This window comes from Miniopterus schreibersii, assembly GCF_964146895.1.
Source record: "Miniopterus schreibersii genome assembly, chromosome: 14".
Taxonomy (NCBI): Eukaryota; Metazoa; Chordata; class Mammalia; order Chiroptera; family Miniopteridae; genus Miniopterus; species Miniopterus schreibersii.
This window is the reverse complement of record NC_138114.1, coordinates 21,187,514-21,205,713: the sequence shown is the minus strand read 5'-3', so window position 1 is coordinate 21,205,713 and position 18,200 is coordinate 21,187,514. Positions and strand designations below refer to the sequence as shown.

At 36.7% G+C, this 18,200-nt stretch overlaps 1 protein-coding gene across 2 annotated transcripts in view; it reads right to left on the bottom strand.

Annotated features, from left to right (window-relative positions):
* CTNNA3 (catenin alpha 3) overlaps window positions 1-18,200 on the bottom strand; it is a 1,199,527-nt gene that overhangs the window by 1,120,328 nt on the left and 60,999 nt on the right. For both annotated transcript variants that reach the window (XM_081158218.1, XM_081158219.1), the window contains exon 4: window positions 5,588-5,754. In XM_081158218.1, coding sequence (XP_081014344.1) covers window positions 5,588-5,754 — 167 coding nt within the window. The remainder of the gene's footprint in view (window positions 1-5,587; window positions 5,755-18,200) is intronic.

Sequence of the window (18,200 nt, the reverse complement as noted above, 5' to 3'; positions counted from 1 at the left end):
GAATACATCTATAATAGATTATTATATAGTAGTATGTGTCTGCACATGCACATGAGAGAGAGAGAGAGGACTACAGAATTCTTCCTAGGGAAGGAATTTTCTATATTGAGGAAATACCTTAAGGGGTAATTTAAGGTAGATAGTGATATCTGAGAGTACAAATTAGCAGAAACCTGGTTCATGGTGGAGGGGTGGAAACTCTTACTGTATTCAAATGACAGGAATTTAGAGATGTTGTGTGGGACAACAAAGGAGAGTGGGTAGGGAGGAAAAAGGTGGAACAACAATGAGAAAATGTAGCTAAAGGATTTTGAAAATTTCTAATATACAAACTGAAGCAACTTAGATTGTATTGCTATACAACAGAATTCCTTCCCTTCCACCTTCCCAAGCTTCTACAGCGTTTGCCATATACATAAACATGGCTTGTCTGGGAGTATTGGAGTCAGAGAGAGAGAGAGAGAGAGAGAGAGAGTGTGTGTGTGTGTGTGTGTGTGTGTGTGTGTGTGAGAGAGAGAGAGAGAGAGAGAGAGAGAGAGAGAGGGAGAGGCAGAGAGAGAGACAGAGACAGAGAGACAGAGAATGAATATCAAGGGGGAAAAGACCAGCTTCCAGTTATGGATTAACACACTGTAGAACAGGGACAGGAACACCATCCAAAACTAAAGGAATTCAGTGGAGGCAAAAACTTGGAGCCAAAGGTGACCCTGACAATAGGAGCCCCAGAAAATTTACAGAATCTTGGAGAGAACGTTATCCTTGACCGGATATGGAGTGAGAGTTCAAGCCAATTATATCTGGGTCTTAAGGGCAAGGAGATCCCAGCAGACAGGTGGTTTACAACCATAGGTAAGTGGACTGTGAGTAATTGAAAAATGAAGGTCAATAAAAAGGGGGAAAAAATGAAAACAAGCAATGGTCACTTAGAGTTCTTCCGAGTTGTTAAGAGTAAGTCCTGCCATGCCAACCTCATTCCCTTCACAACTGGAGTTACTACCCTGATAAATCTGCATGGCCACAAATAATACATCTTGATTTCAGGAAGGCCTTTTAGAAAGTGCCTGAGAATAAAATAAACAAACATGGCTTACACAGTAGCCCAATGAAGTGAGTTTGAAACTCATTTTAACAACTTCACTCAATATGTGTTACTATTTTACTGTTATCTGAAAGGAAGATATGACACTGTTTTCCATATCATTAAACAATTTTCCATAAATAACTTGGTTAAAGAAATCTGCAAATGACACCAGGTTAGGGGGGAAGATGAAATCAAAAGGCAAAATGATCTGGATGGCCTGTAACAAGAAAGCTGGAATTAACAGTATAGAATTCAATAAATATAAATGTAACATCTACCTCTACATATAGAAAGAAAACTAATGTCAGAGGAGAAAGACTTGGATTAAGAGTAGTTTGAGATCAGAAACTTGGAGGTTTTAATTGCTCACAAAACCAGTAAGAACCAACAGCATAACAAGGCTATCATAATAGGTAATGTTAGACATTAAGTCCAGGAGGTAATTATCTGAGTATATTAGGCAACGTTCACATCAGAGAGTTTATTTTTATTTCAAAATGTTTTGATTTCAACATTTTATGGAAGCTACCTAATAATCTAGAATATGCATAGAAAAAAATTAGATGATTTTGGAGATTTCTATTTCTTGTATTTGCAAATTAGTAATTCAGTTCAATTCTTCTGCTGATTAAATCTGATAGGATTTGATGATATGTAAAATAGTTCATCCTTAAAACATCAAAGAGCTAATAAAACAGTGAGGAATTTCCTGAGACGAGTTCCAAAAGAGATCATGTTGAGCACACAAAGACAAGACACCAGGAGCAAAAACCAGCATGATGATAACACAAGCAGACACCCTGGGAGTCCAGACACTGAAGTTTTCAAACTTCGACCATAAAACAATTCTGCTTACCTTGTTCGAGTACATAAAAGTCAAGATTGAAAATTTTATCAGGAAACTAAAAAATCATATAAGATATGGAAATTCTAGAGTGTTCAGAGTAGTCTGAAACTACTTGTTATACGAGGAATGTTAAAGGATCAAGAAATTTTTCAGCCATAGGTAAGTCCTAAATCATCAGTTATTTGAAAAAATGGCTCTTCCTATTGCCTTGATCCTGTGTTGCTCCAGAAGCATAACTAGAAGTAGGTATGAAACAGCTAGGACACGGGTATAAGCTCAGTTTAAGAAAAATGTCTCCAACAATTAGAATTGTCCAAAATCAGGTTCACTGCCTCACAGAACTGAGATTGCTGTCATATTAGTGATCACATATATTGTTAGACAATTATGTAGGAGAGAGTCTATCTACTTCAATAAGATAGTAGACTCTAAGGCACTGAGATTTCTCCACTATTATTTTTTATTCCGAGTAGAAATTTAATTGAACCATAAGTATTATTAGAAATATCCTAAAGCACTATTTCCCATCGTATGGCCTGAGAGAGTTTCAGGATTACTATATTGCAGAAATGTTCTAGGGTCGAGAAATTTGGAAAACTCTGGGTTAAGGAAAGTTAAACAAGTTTCTTTCCTTCATTATCTCTTACTGACTCTAACATGCTAATGTGCATTAAAAACATTCAAAGGGGATTTGTGTTTGCAGCACTAACCAAAAAATATATATTTTTATGTTGCATATTTATAAGACAAGTTCTGAAGAATACTTTGGGGGGAAATGGTGGGATAAATAATTCTAATCTCAGTGTTCTCAAAAAAAAATCAGTTTGTCTTCATTCTATGGGAAATCTCAAGAGAACTGAGTTGGTAATAACAATGCACACATAAATTTTTCATATGGATGAAATAATTAAACTATCACAATTTACCACAAAAGGCCTTCCCTTTTTCACAATGAGGTACATTGTCTTACTATAAATACTTATAAGTGGCTTCAATGATTTAGCACAAGTTCAGGCTTCAACGATGTACCAACAAATGTCCTCCTAACATATCTAAATTCCTTTACGACCTGTTATAGGCCCATGAACTTGCCTAAGCACTTCTAAAAGCTATTTATAGTTAAAGCTGTTCTAACACTTGCAGTACTTCTAAGCACTTCTAGAAGCTATTTATAGTTAAAACTGTTCTAACTCTCGGAGTACTAAGTCCCCAACGTTGGTTTTTTTCCTATTGCCTTGAGCAAGTTTCTTAAATTCAATATACCTCTGTTTTTTTCCTCTATAAAATAGGAATCACAGGGGCTTCCAGTCAAAATAGCAGAGTTGGTAAATATTATGCTCGCCTCCTCCCACAATCACATCAAAATTACAACTAGATAACAGAACCACCATCATTGAGAACCATCTGAAGGCTAGCTAAACAGAAGTCTTGTAACCAAGGATATAAAGAAGGAGCTACAGTGAGACTGGGAGGAGGGGAGGAAACATGGAACAGGCAGATCCCACTCCCACTGTATGGCAATTAAAAATCGGGAGGGTATCTCGGCTGCAGAAGTCCCCCTGAGAAGCAAGGGATCCAAGACCAACACCTGGCTCCCTAGCCCAGGGCATCAGTGCTGGGAAGAGGGGTCCCCATAACACCTGGCTATAGAAACCTGCGGGGACTGCATCTGAGTGACACAAGCCCTACTGGAGACCCAGTGGCTCCTCTGGAGGGCCTGCACATGGACTCCCTCGCTCAGACTCGCTCACCCTGGGCTCCCGTGCAGGGGCAGCAGCTCAGAAAGCGCCAGGGACATAGAGGAGGGAAAAGAAATGACTAGCTTCAGGCTGAAGGCTGGACGGGCAGGGGTCAGGGCAACTCTTGACAGGGAGGCAGCTTTCCAGCTTTCTTCCTCTGCTGCTTACCTGCTCCTTCCAGCAGTAGGCTCAAGCGGGCACCAAATCGGAGCTCTCCATTAACCTGGCTAATGCTGTTCACTCTGGTAATTCCCTGAGACCCTGCCCCACCCCCTCACACTCCCAGCCTGAGCCATTTCCAGTGGCTTTTCCACACAAGTGGCCTCCCTCGCCTCACACTGCGGACTTTCCTAATCTCTCCCAAAGGTTCACAAACCCCAAACAAGCAGGGACTAACCTCAGTGTGCCCTGTGGCATCAAGCCTGGCACGCTTACTTCTTACTTACAGCATTTATTAGTGACTATATTCACATATGGAAAAAAAACAAAAAACCGACTCTGAGAAATGTTTAGGGATTTTTTTAAGCTATTCAATAAACCAATAACCAAGTAACAAGAAACACTGTTCGATTATCTCACCTATAAATCCACTAGGAGACAGCTCCTGGTGGTAAGAACTAATCCCTTTCCTCAAAAGCTACTTAAACAACAAAACAAGGTACCAAATTGCTTTTTTGCAGTACTAAAACTATCAAAAGAAAGGAATATGGCCCTGGCCCAGTGTGGCTCCTTGGTTGGAGTGTCGGCAGCACACTGAAGGTTCACTGGTTTGATTCCTGGTCAAGGGTACGCGTACCTGGGCTGCAGGTTCAATCCCCAGCCTGACGCGTGTGCAGGAGGCAACCCATCAATGTGTCTCTCACGTTGATGTTTCCCTCCTTCCTCCGCCCCCTCTCTATCTTTCTCTCCCCCTTCCCCCTCCCTCCCTTCCACTCTCTCTAAAAATCAATGGAAATATCAGGTGAGGATTAACAGAAAAAAAAGGAATATGAAAGTATAAAGGGGAGATCACTCTAGTTAGGGTTAAAATAAGCATTAGTGAGTAATATAAAGATGCAAAGAAAGGTTTAGCTTAACCTTTAGAGAAAATGATTTTGACAAAAAGGTCAATCAGACAAAACCACCATCTGTTTAATGGAGTAGTGATATTACAGTCACCAGGCCCCTTTATGAAAATGCAGATGTATTTATAGACAGGAGAGTAAGGGTCCTACTTAAAGCAGAAGCTCCAAAAGGTTCTTTGCAACCTTTTCATTTGGACACTATTAATGAATGACTTGGTCAAACTAAATTAATTAAGAAAGTTAAAAAAGGCTTTAATAAAATTCTTTCTACTAAACCTTTGTTAATGGATTTGTCTAGCAAAATAAAGCAAGCAGATATCTTACTGCCTTTCTAGTCACTGAGTTAAAATGTATTATTAAATCCATTTATACATTTTCATAATGGATTCCACAAACTACCTGTAAACATGCACCATTTATCTTGGATCAAGAGGAGGTGGCAAAATAATATTCACTTACAAGCTAGGATAAACTTCCAAATGTCTTAAGTTTTAAAATTTCTCATTCTCAAATTACTGATATTTACACATGTATTATTCATTTTACCTCTATAAGTATTATGTATATTTATTCATATAGCACATAATAATTTAAGTGGTCCAAAACCTAGAACTTTCTCCTAGCCATTTCCTGATATGTAAGCCATCTTCTGTTGTTCAGTCTCCATTGGCTTAATTCTTTTGTCTTTGTTCTTTTGAAATATGCATTCGTTTCACAACCCAATCTAGTCAGCTTCTGGTGGGTGACATTAAGAAACAAGGGTGAGGCCAGAATGCACTAAGATTGATGCCAGGTTCAGAGAACGGAATTAGAAGTGAGAACAATGCCAAGGTAAACTAAGCCATCTTTTACTTACAGCTGACACGTGCTGCAGCAGACACATGACATCGATCATGTCTGCCAGGATTAGGAGTCTGGTAACTGCAGCCAGCAAGGCACGGGCGGCTTGAACCACAGCCTCCCTTTTGGGGAGATAACAGGGGTCATCTGCAAATCTCTCAGCTGATACTTTCAGAGCTTCACCTGAAAAACACAACCCCAGATAAGTCAGACTTGAAATTTCAGCGATGCCTGTTTCAGCATTTATCATCCAACCTCATTCCAAGCGCATTCCATGACTAAGCATAATGTTAAAACACTGTCCGTTGACACTAGAACATTGCCTCTTAATAAACAATGCAGTTTCAAATTGTCATTTGTTTTTGATAAATGTTCTGTCATTTAAGAAGCATGATACCATTTTCCTGCAAGAAAATTGTGCTCACTTGACTAGCAGCATCTAGTAAAATTGTTGTCAACTTCTGCATTTGCTGAATCTCATTTCTGTGAAAGGTTTCATTACTAAGACTTCAATTGAATACAATCTTGTGTGTAAGGTAAATCTACACTGAGTTACTTTCCAATTCAATGGATGTTAGAAAGCAGCTCGCCTTCTTAAGATAATAAGACAGCAACTCTCTGATAAAAGTTTAACATCGGCAGTTTTATCCTAAACTGTCAATATAATAAACTATAACCCAAACTTAGACACAAAAATAATATTTCATAGTTCATCACTATTAAAGGAATCTTGCCACTATTATTAAGGGTTTTTTCACTTAAAATACACTTTATTATAAAAGTAACATGTAATCATTCTTTTTGGGAGGCATAGTGGGAGCTGAATGAATTTTCTTGATTAACAAATGGGGTATCCAAGGCCACTTCATTGAGTGTGGGTAGGGGAAGGGAGGGACCAGGACTACCTGCCACTCACACTATTTACAGATGCAAGCAAGGGGGTGTGGAGGGTAGAGCTCCCTGCTCCCTCCTTCCACTAGAGAAGGGCAGAGGCTAGAAGAGAGAGAGATGGGAGGATGGAAAGGGGGAGAGATTTTTTGGCTGGCGGGGCCCCCCTTCCATTCCCTGGGGTTTGGGGGGAGGGGAATCATTAAAGTGCTTTCAGAAAATGAGGAAATGGTCCCAGGCCATGGAGTTCCTTCATTTTTAGAAGTTCACAATCCAGCCCTGGCCGGTGTGGCTCAGTTGGTTGGAGCATCGTCCCACACACCAAAAGGTGGCAGGTTTGATTTACAGGTCAAGGCACATACCCAGGTTGTGGGCTGGATTCCCAGTTGGGGCACATGCAGGAGAAAACTGATCCATCTTTTTCTTTCTCTCTCTCTCTCTCATTCTCTCTCTACCCCCCTTCCATCCTTCCTTCTCTCTATTTATTTCTCTCTCTGAAATCAATAAAAATGTATTTTTTTAACTCACAATTCAGAAGGGTATAAAAATGAAAAGAAAATTCCTTCTTCACCCCCTCCAGTAACATAATTGTTAAAGAACTACCACATCCACTGTTTTTTAAGTTTTTCAATTTAAATTTATTTGTATTATAAAAGCAGTATGTACTCATTGGTTTTAAATTATTCCCTGTACTAAAAGTATAGAATGAACATTTTTAAGCCCCATACTAATCCTCAAAAATACCCATTAAGTTCTTGAATATCTATCCAGAAATTTTTCATGTTTTGTGCGTTTGCATTTATGTGTATAGATGTATAGTTACATGTATATATATTTATTTGTTTTACATGTGTATATTTTATGAATATATTTACATATTCATATACACTAATATATATAACATATTTTAGAGAGATTTTATGTCGTAAGAAAATATATATATTTTGTTATAAATGGGCCATATAGAAGATATAGATATAGACCCTTTTCATAAATGGTATCATACTATGAAAGCTTTCTACAATTTGCTCTTTTCACTTATCAAATTATTTCCTTTTCACATTAAAATACAGGAGGCTCTATAGTACAGTAATCAACAGTGGGGTTCTGAAGCCATTCTGCTTCAGTGTCTCTGTCCGACTATCTTGGACAAGTCACTTAACCTCTGTAAATGGAGCTAATAATAATACCTACAATTTTTATGAACATTAAGTAAGAGCAATGCTTAGAACTTAGTGAAGACTGATTAGCTGGTATTGTCCTTTTTAATGCTTGACTAAAGTTACATTTTATTGATATACTTATTTTACCATATTGAACACAAACATCATTTCCAACTTTTTTCTGTTTAAACAATGCTACAAAGGACCCCCTTAACATATATCTTTGCATGCATGAGCAAATTTAGCTGTAGGATAAATTCATAAAAGTAGAATTGCTGAGTCAAGAGGCAAATGAATTTTAAGTTTATATATATATGTTTTAAGTTTATATACATTACTTATATATAAATTTTAAGTATATGTGTGTGTGTATATATGTATACACACATAGGCAGAAAATTCTCCAACATACAGCCATCTTGCCAACAATATATGAAAGAGCCTATTTTATCCACTTTACTCCATGAATATTTGTTTTCATTTATTCATGAACTTCAGCATGAAGAAAATGGAATACATTATTTTTATTAAATATAACAAAGAATCGTGTTTCTTATAATGGAGGAAACCTGTGAAGAGGGCCTGAGACTATCTCAGCATGTTAATATATCACATTCAGCTCTCTTAAGCAACACCAAGTAAGGGACTCAGACTCTTAAATCAGATACTTCTGATATCAAATTCTAATCTACCACCTTCTAGTTTTGAGACTTGGACATTAATTACTTTCAGTGTCCTTATCTATAGAAAAGAGATAAAATATGACTTATCTCAAATATTTCATAATATATATTTAGCACAATATGTGAACATGGAAAGCATACAACAAGTATTAGCTGTTATTTTCTCAGGAAATTTATAGTATAGATTGGCAAAATTTTAAAACCAGTAAATGGTGATTTTCATGTGTTCTTCTGGAAGTCACAATTGCAGCTAGGAGCTGTGAAAAATTAAAGTGACCTCCAAAATTTAGAGAGCAGATGAATCCCCACAAAAAGATTATCTTTTCTTGTCATGATTCTGAATTGAACAGTTATGATAGCCTTTGTAGAATACTGTCTTTGACTTCATATACTAAAACTAAATATATATCAAAAAAGAATTATGTGTTCTTGACTAAAAGTTGAAATGTTCAACAACCGGCAGAAGAGCCATACTCAGAAAAAGATTATTTAAACATTGAACAATCAGTCTTTGTCTCCATTAGGTAATATGAAGAGCCAAACAAGTAGCACTGTTGGGAAAAAAGTCCTTGAAAATACCACAAGAACAAGTTTCAGAAAGCTTCCTTCTACTGGATTCATTCTGTTCTTTTCCTATTAAATATGCTTTTTTTTTTTAAATCCTCACTTGAGGATATTTTTTTCCTTTGCTTTTCAGAGGAGGGAAGGGGAGAGGTGGGGAGAGATGTGAGAGAGAGACATCCATTGGTTGCCTCCAGCATACACCCTGACCGGGGCTGGGGATCTAGTTTGCAACTGATGTGGCCAAAACTGAACCATGGACCCATCAGTCCCCAGGCCTATGCTCTAACCACTGAGAAAACTGGCTAGGACTATGCTCTTTTCAACCTTCAAAAAGTCAGTTATGCAATGCTTTTCTTGCATATAGTACTAAGATATATATTTTACAAAGATTTATATAGGTACATCTTGATGAAAACTTCTGAATTTGATATATAAAAGCTTTACGTGATCACATGAATAAACTCTAGGAGTAAAAAAAGAAAGGAAAAATTGGGGGCCAAATAGACATGTTAAAAATATTCTTTGCTTTATAAAAGATACCTATGTGGTTCTTTTTTTGTATCAGCAAAACATCCAGAGGAGGAAGGGGAACAACTAAAATGAACAGGAGCAAGAACTAAAAATCCAATTTCCTTCAACTTTTATAATTAACATTATATTTATTATTCAATTAAGATTCTTAGTATATGCCTCTGGCCACCCTTCTGTGTGTGCTTTAATATACCATACACATGTAACATGCACCAGTGCATTTTAATTGATTCAATATATAATAACGTGCTCTGGTATAATGGGATCCCAGGCTAAGACTGGGCACCAGGGGTTTGATTTTATTTGTTTTTAATTGGGAAACAGCTATTTTGAATCTGAAAGCTCCTAAAAGATAGGAGCTTGAATTTAACTTTGGAGCCAATTGATTATTTTTTGCAAGGTAGAAGGGAGGAGAGTGTCAACTAGGTCCTAAATAAAAGGGAGGGAGGGAGGGAGGGAGGGAGGGAGGGAGGGAGGGAGGGAGGGAGGGAGGGAGGGAGGGAGGGAGGGAGGGAGGGAGGGAGGGAAAGAAAAACCCTTCGTTAAATGTTTGAGACAAACTGATTGCATGGAACAAAAATAATTTTTATAATAAAGAAAAACTTTCTCATGGTAGAGGGAAGAGCCGAAAAGCTTAGCAGCTACTATGTAGACTCAGGCTTGCGAGCTATAAGGACATCAGCTGGACCTAGGAACTCAGAATGTAGCTGCAAATGGTTGTCATTGTCAACTACTGGCCGTGGGGGTTTTTTCCCTTCTCATTATCTTCAAACTCACAGTAAATTCTTATTAAAAGTTGTAATTTGGGTCCTGCCAAGGCAGAGTAACAACGACGATTTTTTTCCTATCTGAAATAACCAAAAAATAGATAAAATATATTTTTCAAAATGGTTGTGAAGGCCTTAGGCATCATACAGTAAAGAACAGTAATCCCTGAGAAATGAGAAAAAACAGGAGGAACCCTTTGATAGCCCTAGCTTACTGTCTTCACAGACTTTCCAGACCACAGACAGGAAGGAGAAATTAAAATAGAGCCTGGTAAACTCTTTGAGCTGAAGAGACAAAGCTGAAAATCCAGGGACACTGTAGCAACTAAAGTACATAGGACAGAATGGGAAAGAAGAAAACCACACAAGAGAACTCAAGTCTGCAGAGGCTCCCCATTGAGTATTCAGCTTACTATTGATCAACACACACATGAAAGAAACTACCCAGGGCAAGGGAAAGAACCATACAAAAAGATTTGAGGTAACAGTACTTGGTACTCATACAGGGCTGGGTATAGGCTTGTTCTTACCATGACTCATGGGACATTGGATAGAGTATATAGTAGGGTCTTGCCTCAATAGCGGGAAATAATTAGCCCCAGACCGAGCATGGTCCCAGTCCCCCCTAACAGTGCTTTTCAGAGGGAGCAGAATTCCCACCTTCAAGGGCAGCAGCATTCATACATCAGAGAATTGCTGTGGTCAGGTAAAGGCAACCACAAGACAGCATACTGAGTTAACTAAAGTGGAAAGACAGGAAACCTAACCCTGAGCCCTTCACCATTGAAAACAATAAAAATGAGTTGGGGAATATTTTGTTAGGACTAATTCTATACAATTATAAGTTTTTATAAAATATAAAATTTGATGGGGCTAGTTTCTAACATCATAGTTGGGATAGAGTAGAAGCTCTTTTAAGAGACCTTCTCTTAACCATCTCTCTAGATTAATCGACTCTTTTTATTCCCTCCCAGCAATTTATTAATGATCCCACTTTCCTGCTTAAATAAGGATTATCTCATATACCTTGGAGCCCTCTGCTCCCACTAATTGAGGTATACCAAGAGTCTATTAGTTTGTTCTCCAACCTTTTCATGTGAGTTGTAATTATAATTATTTAATTTTATTAAATATATAAACTTATAAGAGTGTCAAAAGATGTTATTTCCTTAAAAATTAATTTGAGTGCTGAAAGGAATTAAAGACAACAACAAAAATTGAATGATATCCCATGTTCATAGAGGAGAAGACAATGTTGTTAAGATGGTAATACTCCCCTAGTCAGTCTACAGGGGACACTGGATAGAGTTCCAAGTTCAATCCTTATCAAAACCTTGCTAGGCCGTGGCCAATATGGCTCAGTTGGTTGCACCACTGTCCCATGAACTAAAAGGTGGCAGGTTCAAATTTCAGTCAGGGCACATACCCTAATTGCAGGTTCAATCCCATTGGATGGGTGCAGGAGGCAACCAACAGATGTTTCTCTCTCATGTCAATGTTTTTCTCTCTATCTCCCTCCCTCCCCCTTCCTCTCTCTGTCTCTAAAATGATTTTCTATCAAAAATGTAATTTAAATTTTAAAAACTTTAAAAACATATCAACAGGTGAAGATTAAAAAAAACTTTGCTGGCTCTTTTGAATAAATAGACAAGCTGAACCTAAAATTCATGTGGAAGTGCAAATTACTTGGGATAGCCAAAAGAATGTTGAAGAAAAAACAAATCACAAAGTTGTAGAAATCATACTTCTCAATTTCAAAAATTACTAGAAAGGTATAGTAATCAATAGAAATGATATCCCAGAAATAAGCCCTTATATTTATGGTCAGATCTTACAACTCAATAATGAAAAGACAAATAACCCAATTGTTTACATGAAAAAGAATCAAAATAGACATTTCTCCAAAGAAGAAATGTAAATAGCCAATAAGTACATAAAATGATTTTCTACCAAAAATGTAATTTAAATTCTTAAAGCTTAAAAGTACAAAGGTTTTAGTAAGACCCTTTGTAGAGGTTATTTTTTGATTGTTTAAAGATGTCACATTTTTTAGTAGTCAAAAGCAAGGGACTAAAAACTTACCTGCATTGGAAAAGAGAATGAATGTGTACATATGTGTATTGGATACTGTCACTATAATAACTTATTTATTGTGAATAATTATTATAAATGATGTAGTAATAAAAGTACTATTTACACTGCCACTAACTTCTCTCCATGAGGGGAATATCAAAATCAATAAAAGGAGGCAGGGGAAGAATTTTGAAAACTCTTGCTTACAACACAGCTGCAAAACTCTAAGCAAAATGTACCTCCCTCAGAAATCCCTGGAAACCCTATAAAGCTCATTATATAGCTCAAACAAAAAAATTGAGCTATAAAAATTAGTTCTCTTTTGCACAAAAATTAACAGCAATTTTAACTGTCTTTTATTTTACTTACCTACCAATGCAAATTTAGTCTGAGAAACTTAAGATTCTTAACAGATAACAGGTAAAATGGTTTGGGAACTCTTGGATTCTCAGTTCTTTTATCTAAGACAAAGCCGGCAAACTACAGAAAACAGGCCAAATCCAGCCTGCCCTGTTTATGTACAACCAACAAGCTAAGAACAGCCTTTACATTTTCAAGTGCTTGGGGGGAGAAAATCAAAAGAATATATTATGACATGAAAATTACATGAAATTCAAATTTCAGTGTACATAAATAAAATTTTCTTAGAATACAGCCATTTTTTTGTTTACTACCATGAATTTCTTTGGCTGCTTTTCCACCTCAGCAACAGAGTTGAATAGCTGCAACATACAACACATGACCCACAGCACCTGAAATATCTACTATCTGGCCCTTCATAGAAAATGTTTGCAAATTCTTTACCTGAGATAAATAAACTTATACATTTATGATCTCTTTTTTAAAAAATCAAGCACTCCACACACACAAAAAAAACACAAAGTTCATACAGCTAAGAAGTGTCTCCATTTTTATATACATGACTGTGGCTCTAAAGAGCATTTACCATTAAATCTTTAGTTGGTTTTCATGTCTTAAGCTAAATGCATGGACCTTGCCTGAAAATCCCAGTCAGACAACATATAAAGATTGGTTTATCCCTTAAAAGTATAAAATTTGGCGAGGCATTCTTTGGCTACAATATTTATATATCTAATAGTTTTAGCATCTCCGGAATTTTTTATATTTCCCTGAAGAAAGTTCTGCCAGCTCCAAATAATGCTCCCAGTGTAACACCAAAAGTTAATGAGCCCAGCCGGCATGGCTCAGTGGTTGAACGTTGACCTATGAACCAGGAGGTCACGGTTCAATTCCCGGTCAGGGCACATGAGCAGGTTGTGGGCTCATCCCTAGTAGGGGGCGAGCAGGAGGCAGCCAATCAGTGACTCTCGTCATTGATGTTTCTATCTCTCTCTCCCTCTCCTTCCCTCTCTCTGAAATCAATAAACATATAAAAAGAAGTTAATGAATTTTCTTCTCACATCCAAAGCCTAACTGATAATGAACTGTATGCAGGGGCAACAGCAGCTCACCTAGTTTGTTCACTAACTTACTATGAAATCCTGAGCAAGTCACATAATTTTTTGATATCAATCTCCTTATTATACAAACACAAAGATTATAGAAACACAATAAAGAAAACAAGTAGAAGCCTTGAGTCCCCAGAGAAACGTACTAGATAAGTGTGGAGTTCTTAAAAGGCAAATATGTTCTCACTACCATATTAATATTTTGTTGGGGGACTTCTGTAATACTGTCAACAATTAAAATATATGTATTTAAAATAAAATATATATATAGTATCTTTTTATGTGAAGATTTATCATATCAAAATCAAAGCTATTCCCATGAAACTCCCAATTTCTCAACTGTGGAGCTTCAGCAAATGTTCCTGTCTCAGTGCATCATGAACCCCTTGCTATCAGCTGCACAATTTTAGGTGTTCAACTGTCCACAGCCAGTGGCCTATCAATACTGACTCTCAATTCCAAATGCCTCCCTGCAGGAATGGTTGAGACTAATATTTACTGAACTGGGTAAATGCTATAAGCTAAGGAAGAAAGAAGAGGTCAAAGTATTGGGGGGGGGGGAGTAGCAAAAAAAACTGTTGGTATGTAGAGGGGAAAGGGTGAAGTGAGTAGGGAAAAGAAGTTTTTTATTTCTTCTTTTGGATTATCACTCTAGGTTGTAATATTTGGTGAGAAAGATAAAACAGCAAATCTCATTGAGAGCCTCTGGCATCAAAAGGCAAGAAGTAAATATCAACTCGTATAATTGCTTGCCCAGAGAAAAGGGTAAGAATAAATATTCAAGAATATAATCTAGCAATTCAAAGATTCATTTGATGTTATAGATCCATGCACATTTAAGTAGAATCATTTCTAATTTCATAGTTTCTTACAGTGTTTTTTTTCCAGTTTTTGTTAGTAGTTAGACCACAACTGACCAAATCCATGAACTGATTTAGAATAATGGTTGCTATTTTCATACAGTACTATTTTTAAGTATAGTATGCATTAAAATTTTCTTTCTCTGGTCGTATTTTAATCCCATTTTCTTTAGTCCTAATTCATTTTTCACTGCCAGAAACTTCTCTTGCTCTGTGATACTGAATTTTCACTGATTTGGGGACACTTGTGAGCCTCTTTTTTTTTTCATATAACCATGATTATAATGTGAGCATGATTTTAATATATCATGTGTGTGTGAAAGAGATAAAAGCAGTTTTGCTGTAAAGAACATGCTCTTCAACTAATTTCACTAACTCTTTTCTCACTATAATGATCCCTCAGGCACTCAGACGCATTATCTCCCACAATCCTTTGTAACTAAACCTCTTAGATTTATATTTCATTAAACCTCTTAGATTTATATTTCATAATTTTTTATTATGTGGGAAATTTAATTCATTTACCTAGGTTTATACATATTTATTAGTACGACATCACTGATATTTTGAAGTCAAGCCAGCCTCTTTTCATACTTCTTTTGTTAGAAATAAGTTAATAAGCTCCAATTGTGGAGCAACACCTTGGGTGACTATCATTTTACAATTCTCTTAAAATATTACTATTAATTAACTCAAAGAGTCTCTATTCCAAAGTGTCTCACATTGGTGTGGGAGAAGTAGTAGTCTGAATGTTAAGAGTATTAGCTGTATTTTAGTAATGGCATTTGAAAATATGAAAAAGAAAATTACCATCTGAATCAAACTATGTAGTTATCACTTACACAATGGATTGAAGGAGAAATATATCCAAAAAAGGAAGGAATTTTCTTCTCACATCCAAGAACATGATTGTGATGAACTATATTGCTAGTGTCAAACGATCAGTCATCTTAAGAAACAGAATGGATCCCAGGCTGCAGACAGTGGCTAACCTCAACTGCATATTGATTTAAAATATTAGCATATCTAAGAAAAGTAACTGTCAATCAAAAAGGGATTGGATAAACCAGAGGAAAAAATAAAATTACAATAATTGGTTATATCCACCCAAACACTTTCCAACAAAGTAAGAGCTTTATATAATAAATTTTAAATATTATAACACCATTGGTAAGATTATCTCTATAGAAGTAGATTAATCTGATGATTTTTAACCTTACACCATTAGACATTCAATTTATCCAGCTTCCTTTATATTCTTTCCATGTTCACTACCAACCTTCTGATTGTTATTTATGTTCCTAACATTGATCTGTCTACAATGAGAAAACATACTGGTTGTGTGGGAGTATTCTGTCCTGTATAATAACTTTATTTTTCATTATAAATTAAAAATCACTTCTGATTTTACATCGGTAGCTTCATGATCTTAGTTAACCTGAATATTCTCTTAAGAGAGAAATCTTGTCTTGCCATATGTATCAGACACAAATCATAGTTGTAAATAACAGAATCCACTCTAATTTAAAGGGAAAGGAGTTTCCATGAGGCCCTAAAAAGCCAGGTTTGAATGTGACTCAGGCAGAAACAACATCAGCCAAGAAAAACTTTTAATTACACCAGAGTTGTATTTTAATGGAAACCCACTATTGCCACCACCCATCCCTCAACACCTATGACACTAAGAGCAAGACTGGAGAACCTCTGCCATGACTGCTCCAAGGGAATGAAATGCTTCTGCCAAGAAGAGCCTGTTTCTCCAAGTGTGGCCACTCTCATGTTGATGACTTCATTCCTCCAAGTGTCACCAGCATATATCTTTGCAGCAGAGCCTGGGCCACCATTCCCACCTGCAAAAGAGCCTGGGAAATGTAATTTTTCTTTTTCCAACCACTTCTGTACTGGAGGGTACACTGGAAAGGAGCTGGAATAGGTCAGGTGAACCAATCCCTAGTATCTATCAAAACTATTATAGTGATTAAAACACTTAAAGAATTGTGTAATACTTGACATATTTCTCTCCCCTTCTTCCAACTCCATCACTCACAAAATTAAGGTATTAATATATATCCTATTTCCTCACAGAGACTGTTATAAAGATTATTCCATTGATATATGTCAAAGTGTTTTTAAAAGCATGAAACTATATGATTATAAAGCATCATTATTATAAAAAATTACTAATTATTAAGAGCTCACTATGTGTCATTTATAGAACTAACAAATTTAGATTTAATACAACAGTTATACTAGAGGAGATAGAAGGTCTTTATTACACAATATTGATTCCTCTCATTATTTGTTATGTGTAATTATTTACATTCCCAGATACTTTATTTATCTATTTACTGAGGTCAAATGACTCTCAAGCTCAATGCTTAAAATTAAACCAGAAATGTAAAAGTAAAGAACTGTTTATTTTTTATAGAAACCTGCCCAGAAAATGGCCTTCACTAGTTTCAAGCCTTTTAATAATTAAACCTGGCCAGCTAAATTATATTCATAGCAGCACTCAATTGCTTAAGAACTTAAAGTTGTTCCCTAACCCTTAAAATATCAAATGCAATCTTTTCTTTTTCAAGACAGGATCATCTCTGAATCAGCAATTCCTAAATGATTTAGCTTCACTTAATTCATTTTCTGTTCCAGGTTAACTATTTACCACATTCCCATTAACCCTATAAATCTACCTCTGCTCAGACCATTCCCTAAACTGGGAGGTCCATCGGGTCCATCAGCTCTTTCAAGACGGCACCCTGGGCACTCTTATTTAACCAGGTCTTTCCCCAGACCTGACTGCAATGGGAATGAAGAAGCACATGAGAGGAATAAAACCATAACGAGATTATTAAGGGAAGTCGACAGAGGTTGAGAGCCTTCTGGAAGATGGAGAGCTGATGGAAGGGTGTTAACAGATAAAAACGAGAAGAGAGAGATGCAGTCTAGAATATGCCATGAGTCTGCAGAGGAAGTTGGAGTCATTGTGCCCATTGGAATCTAAAGAGGCTCATGCTTGGAGATATGATACAGGGCAGAAATGAGCAGTGGTTTGAAAACCAGGGTGATTAATTGAATTCCTGTACATGAAATGCCGTGTGCCCTGCCCCTTTCTCTCTTCTTGTTTGCAAAGCAGCAGGCAGCTCAAGAGTTACCCCCCAAATCATAAACAAGGGTGCTTTTTATCCAAAGAAACTGAGGAAATCATCTGGAGAGAACTGCAGCATCTACTGTGTTACTGGATCCTGAGTAAATCCCTCCTTGTTCTGACATACAGAGACATTCACAGCTGTTTCATGGCAAAAAAAAAAAAAAAAGAGGGATAATGCCCGGAAGAGAAATATGGGGGATTAAGGACGTAGAAGGTAAAAGGTGGAATGCAGAAGTTAGGGCAGAGGGAATGGAATGGGTGCTGTTATGCTCAGCACACACAAAGGAGGGCCAGGATACTGACTAAAGGAGATGGAATATAAAACGGGGTTAACTGTATAACCACAAATAATGTCAAAATCAAACATTAAAAGAATTAAAGGGTAGAAATAAAAAGACAGATGAAAATTTTTTCATATTTAATAAAAGGGAGTACATGGATATCTTAAGTTGATAAGAAAAGAAAAGGAGCTATAAGCATAAA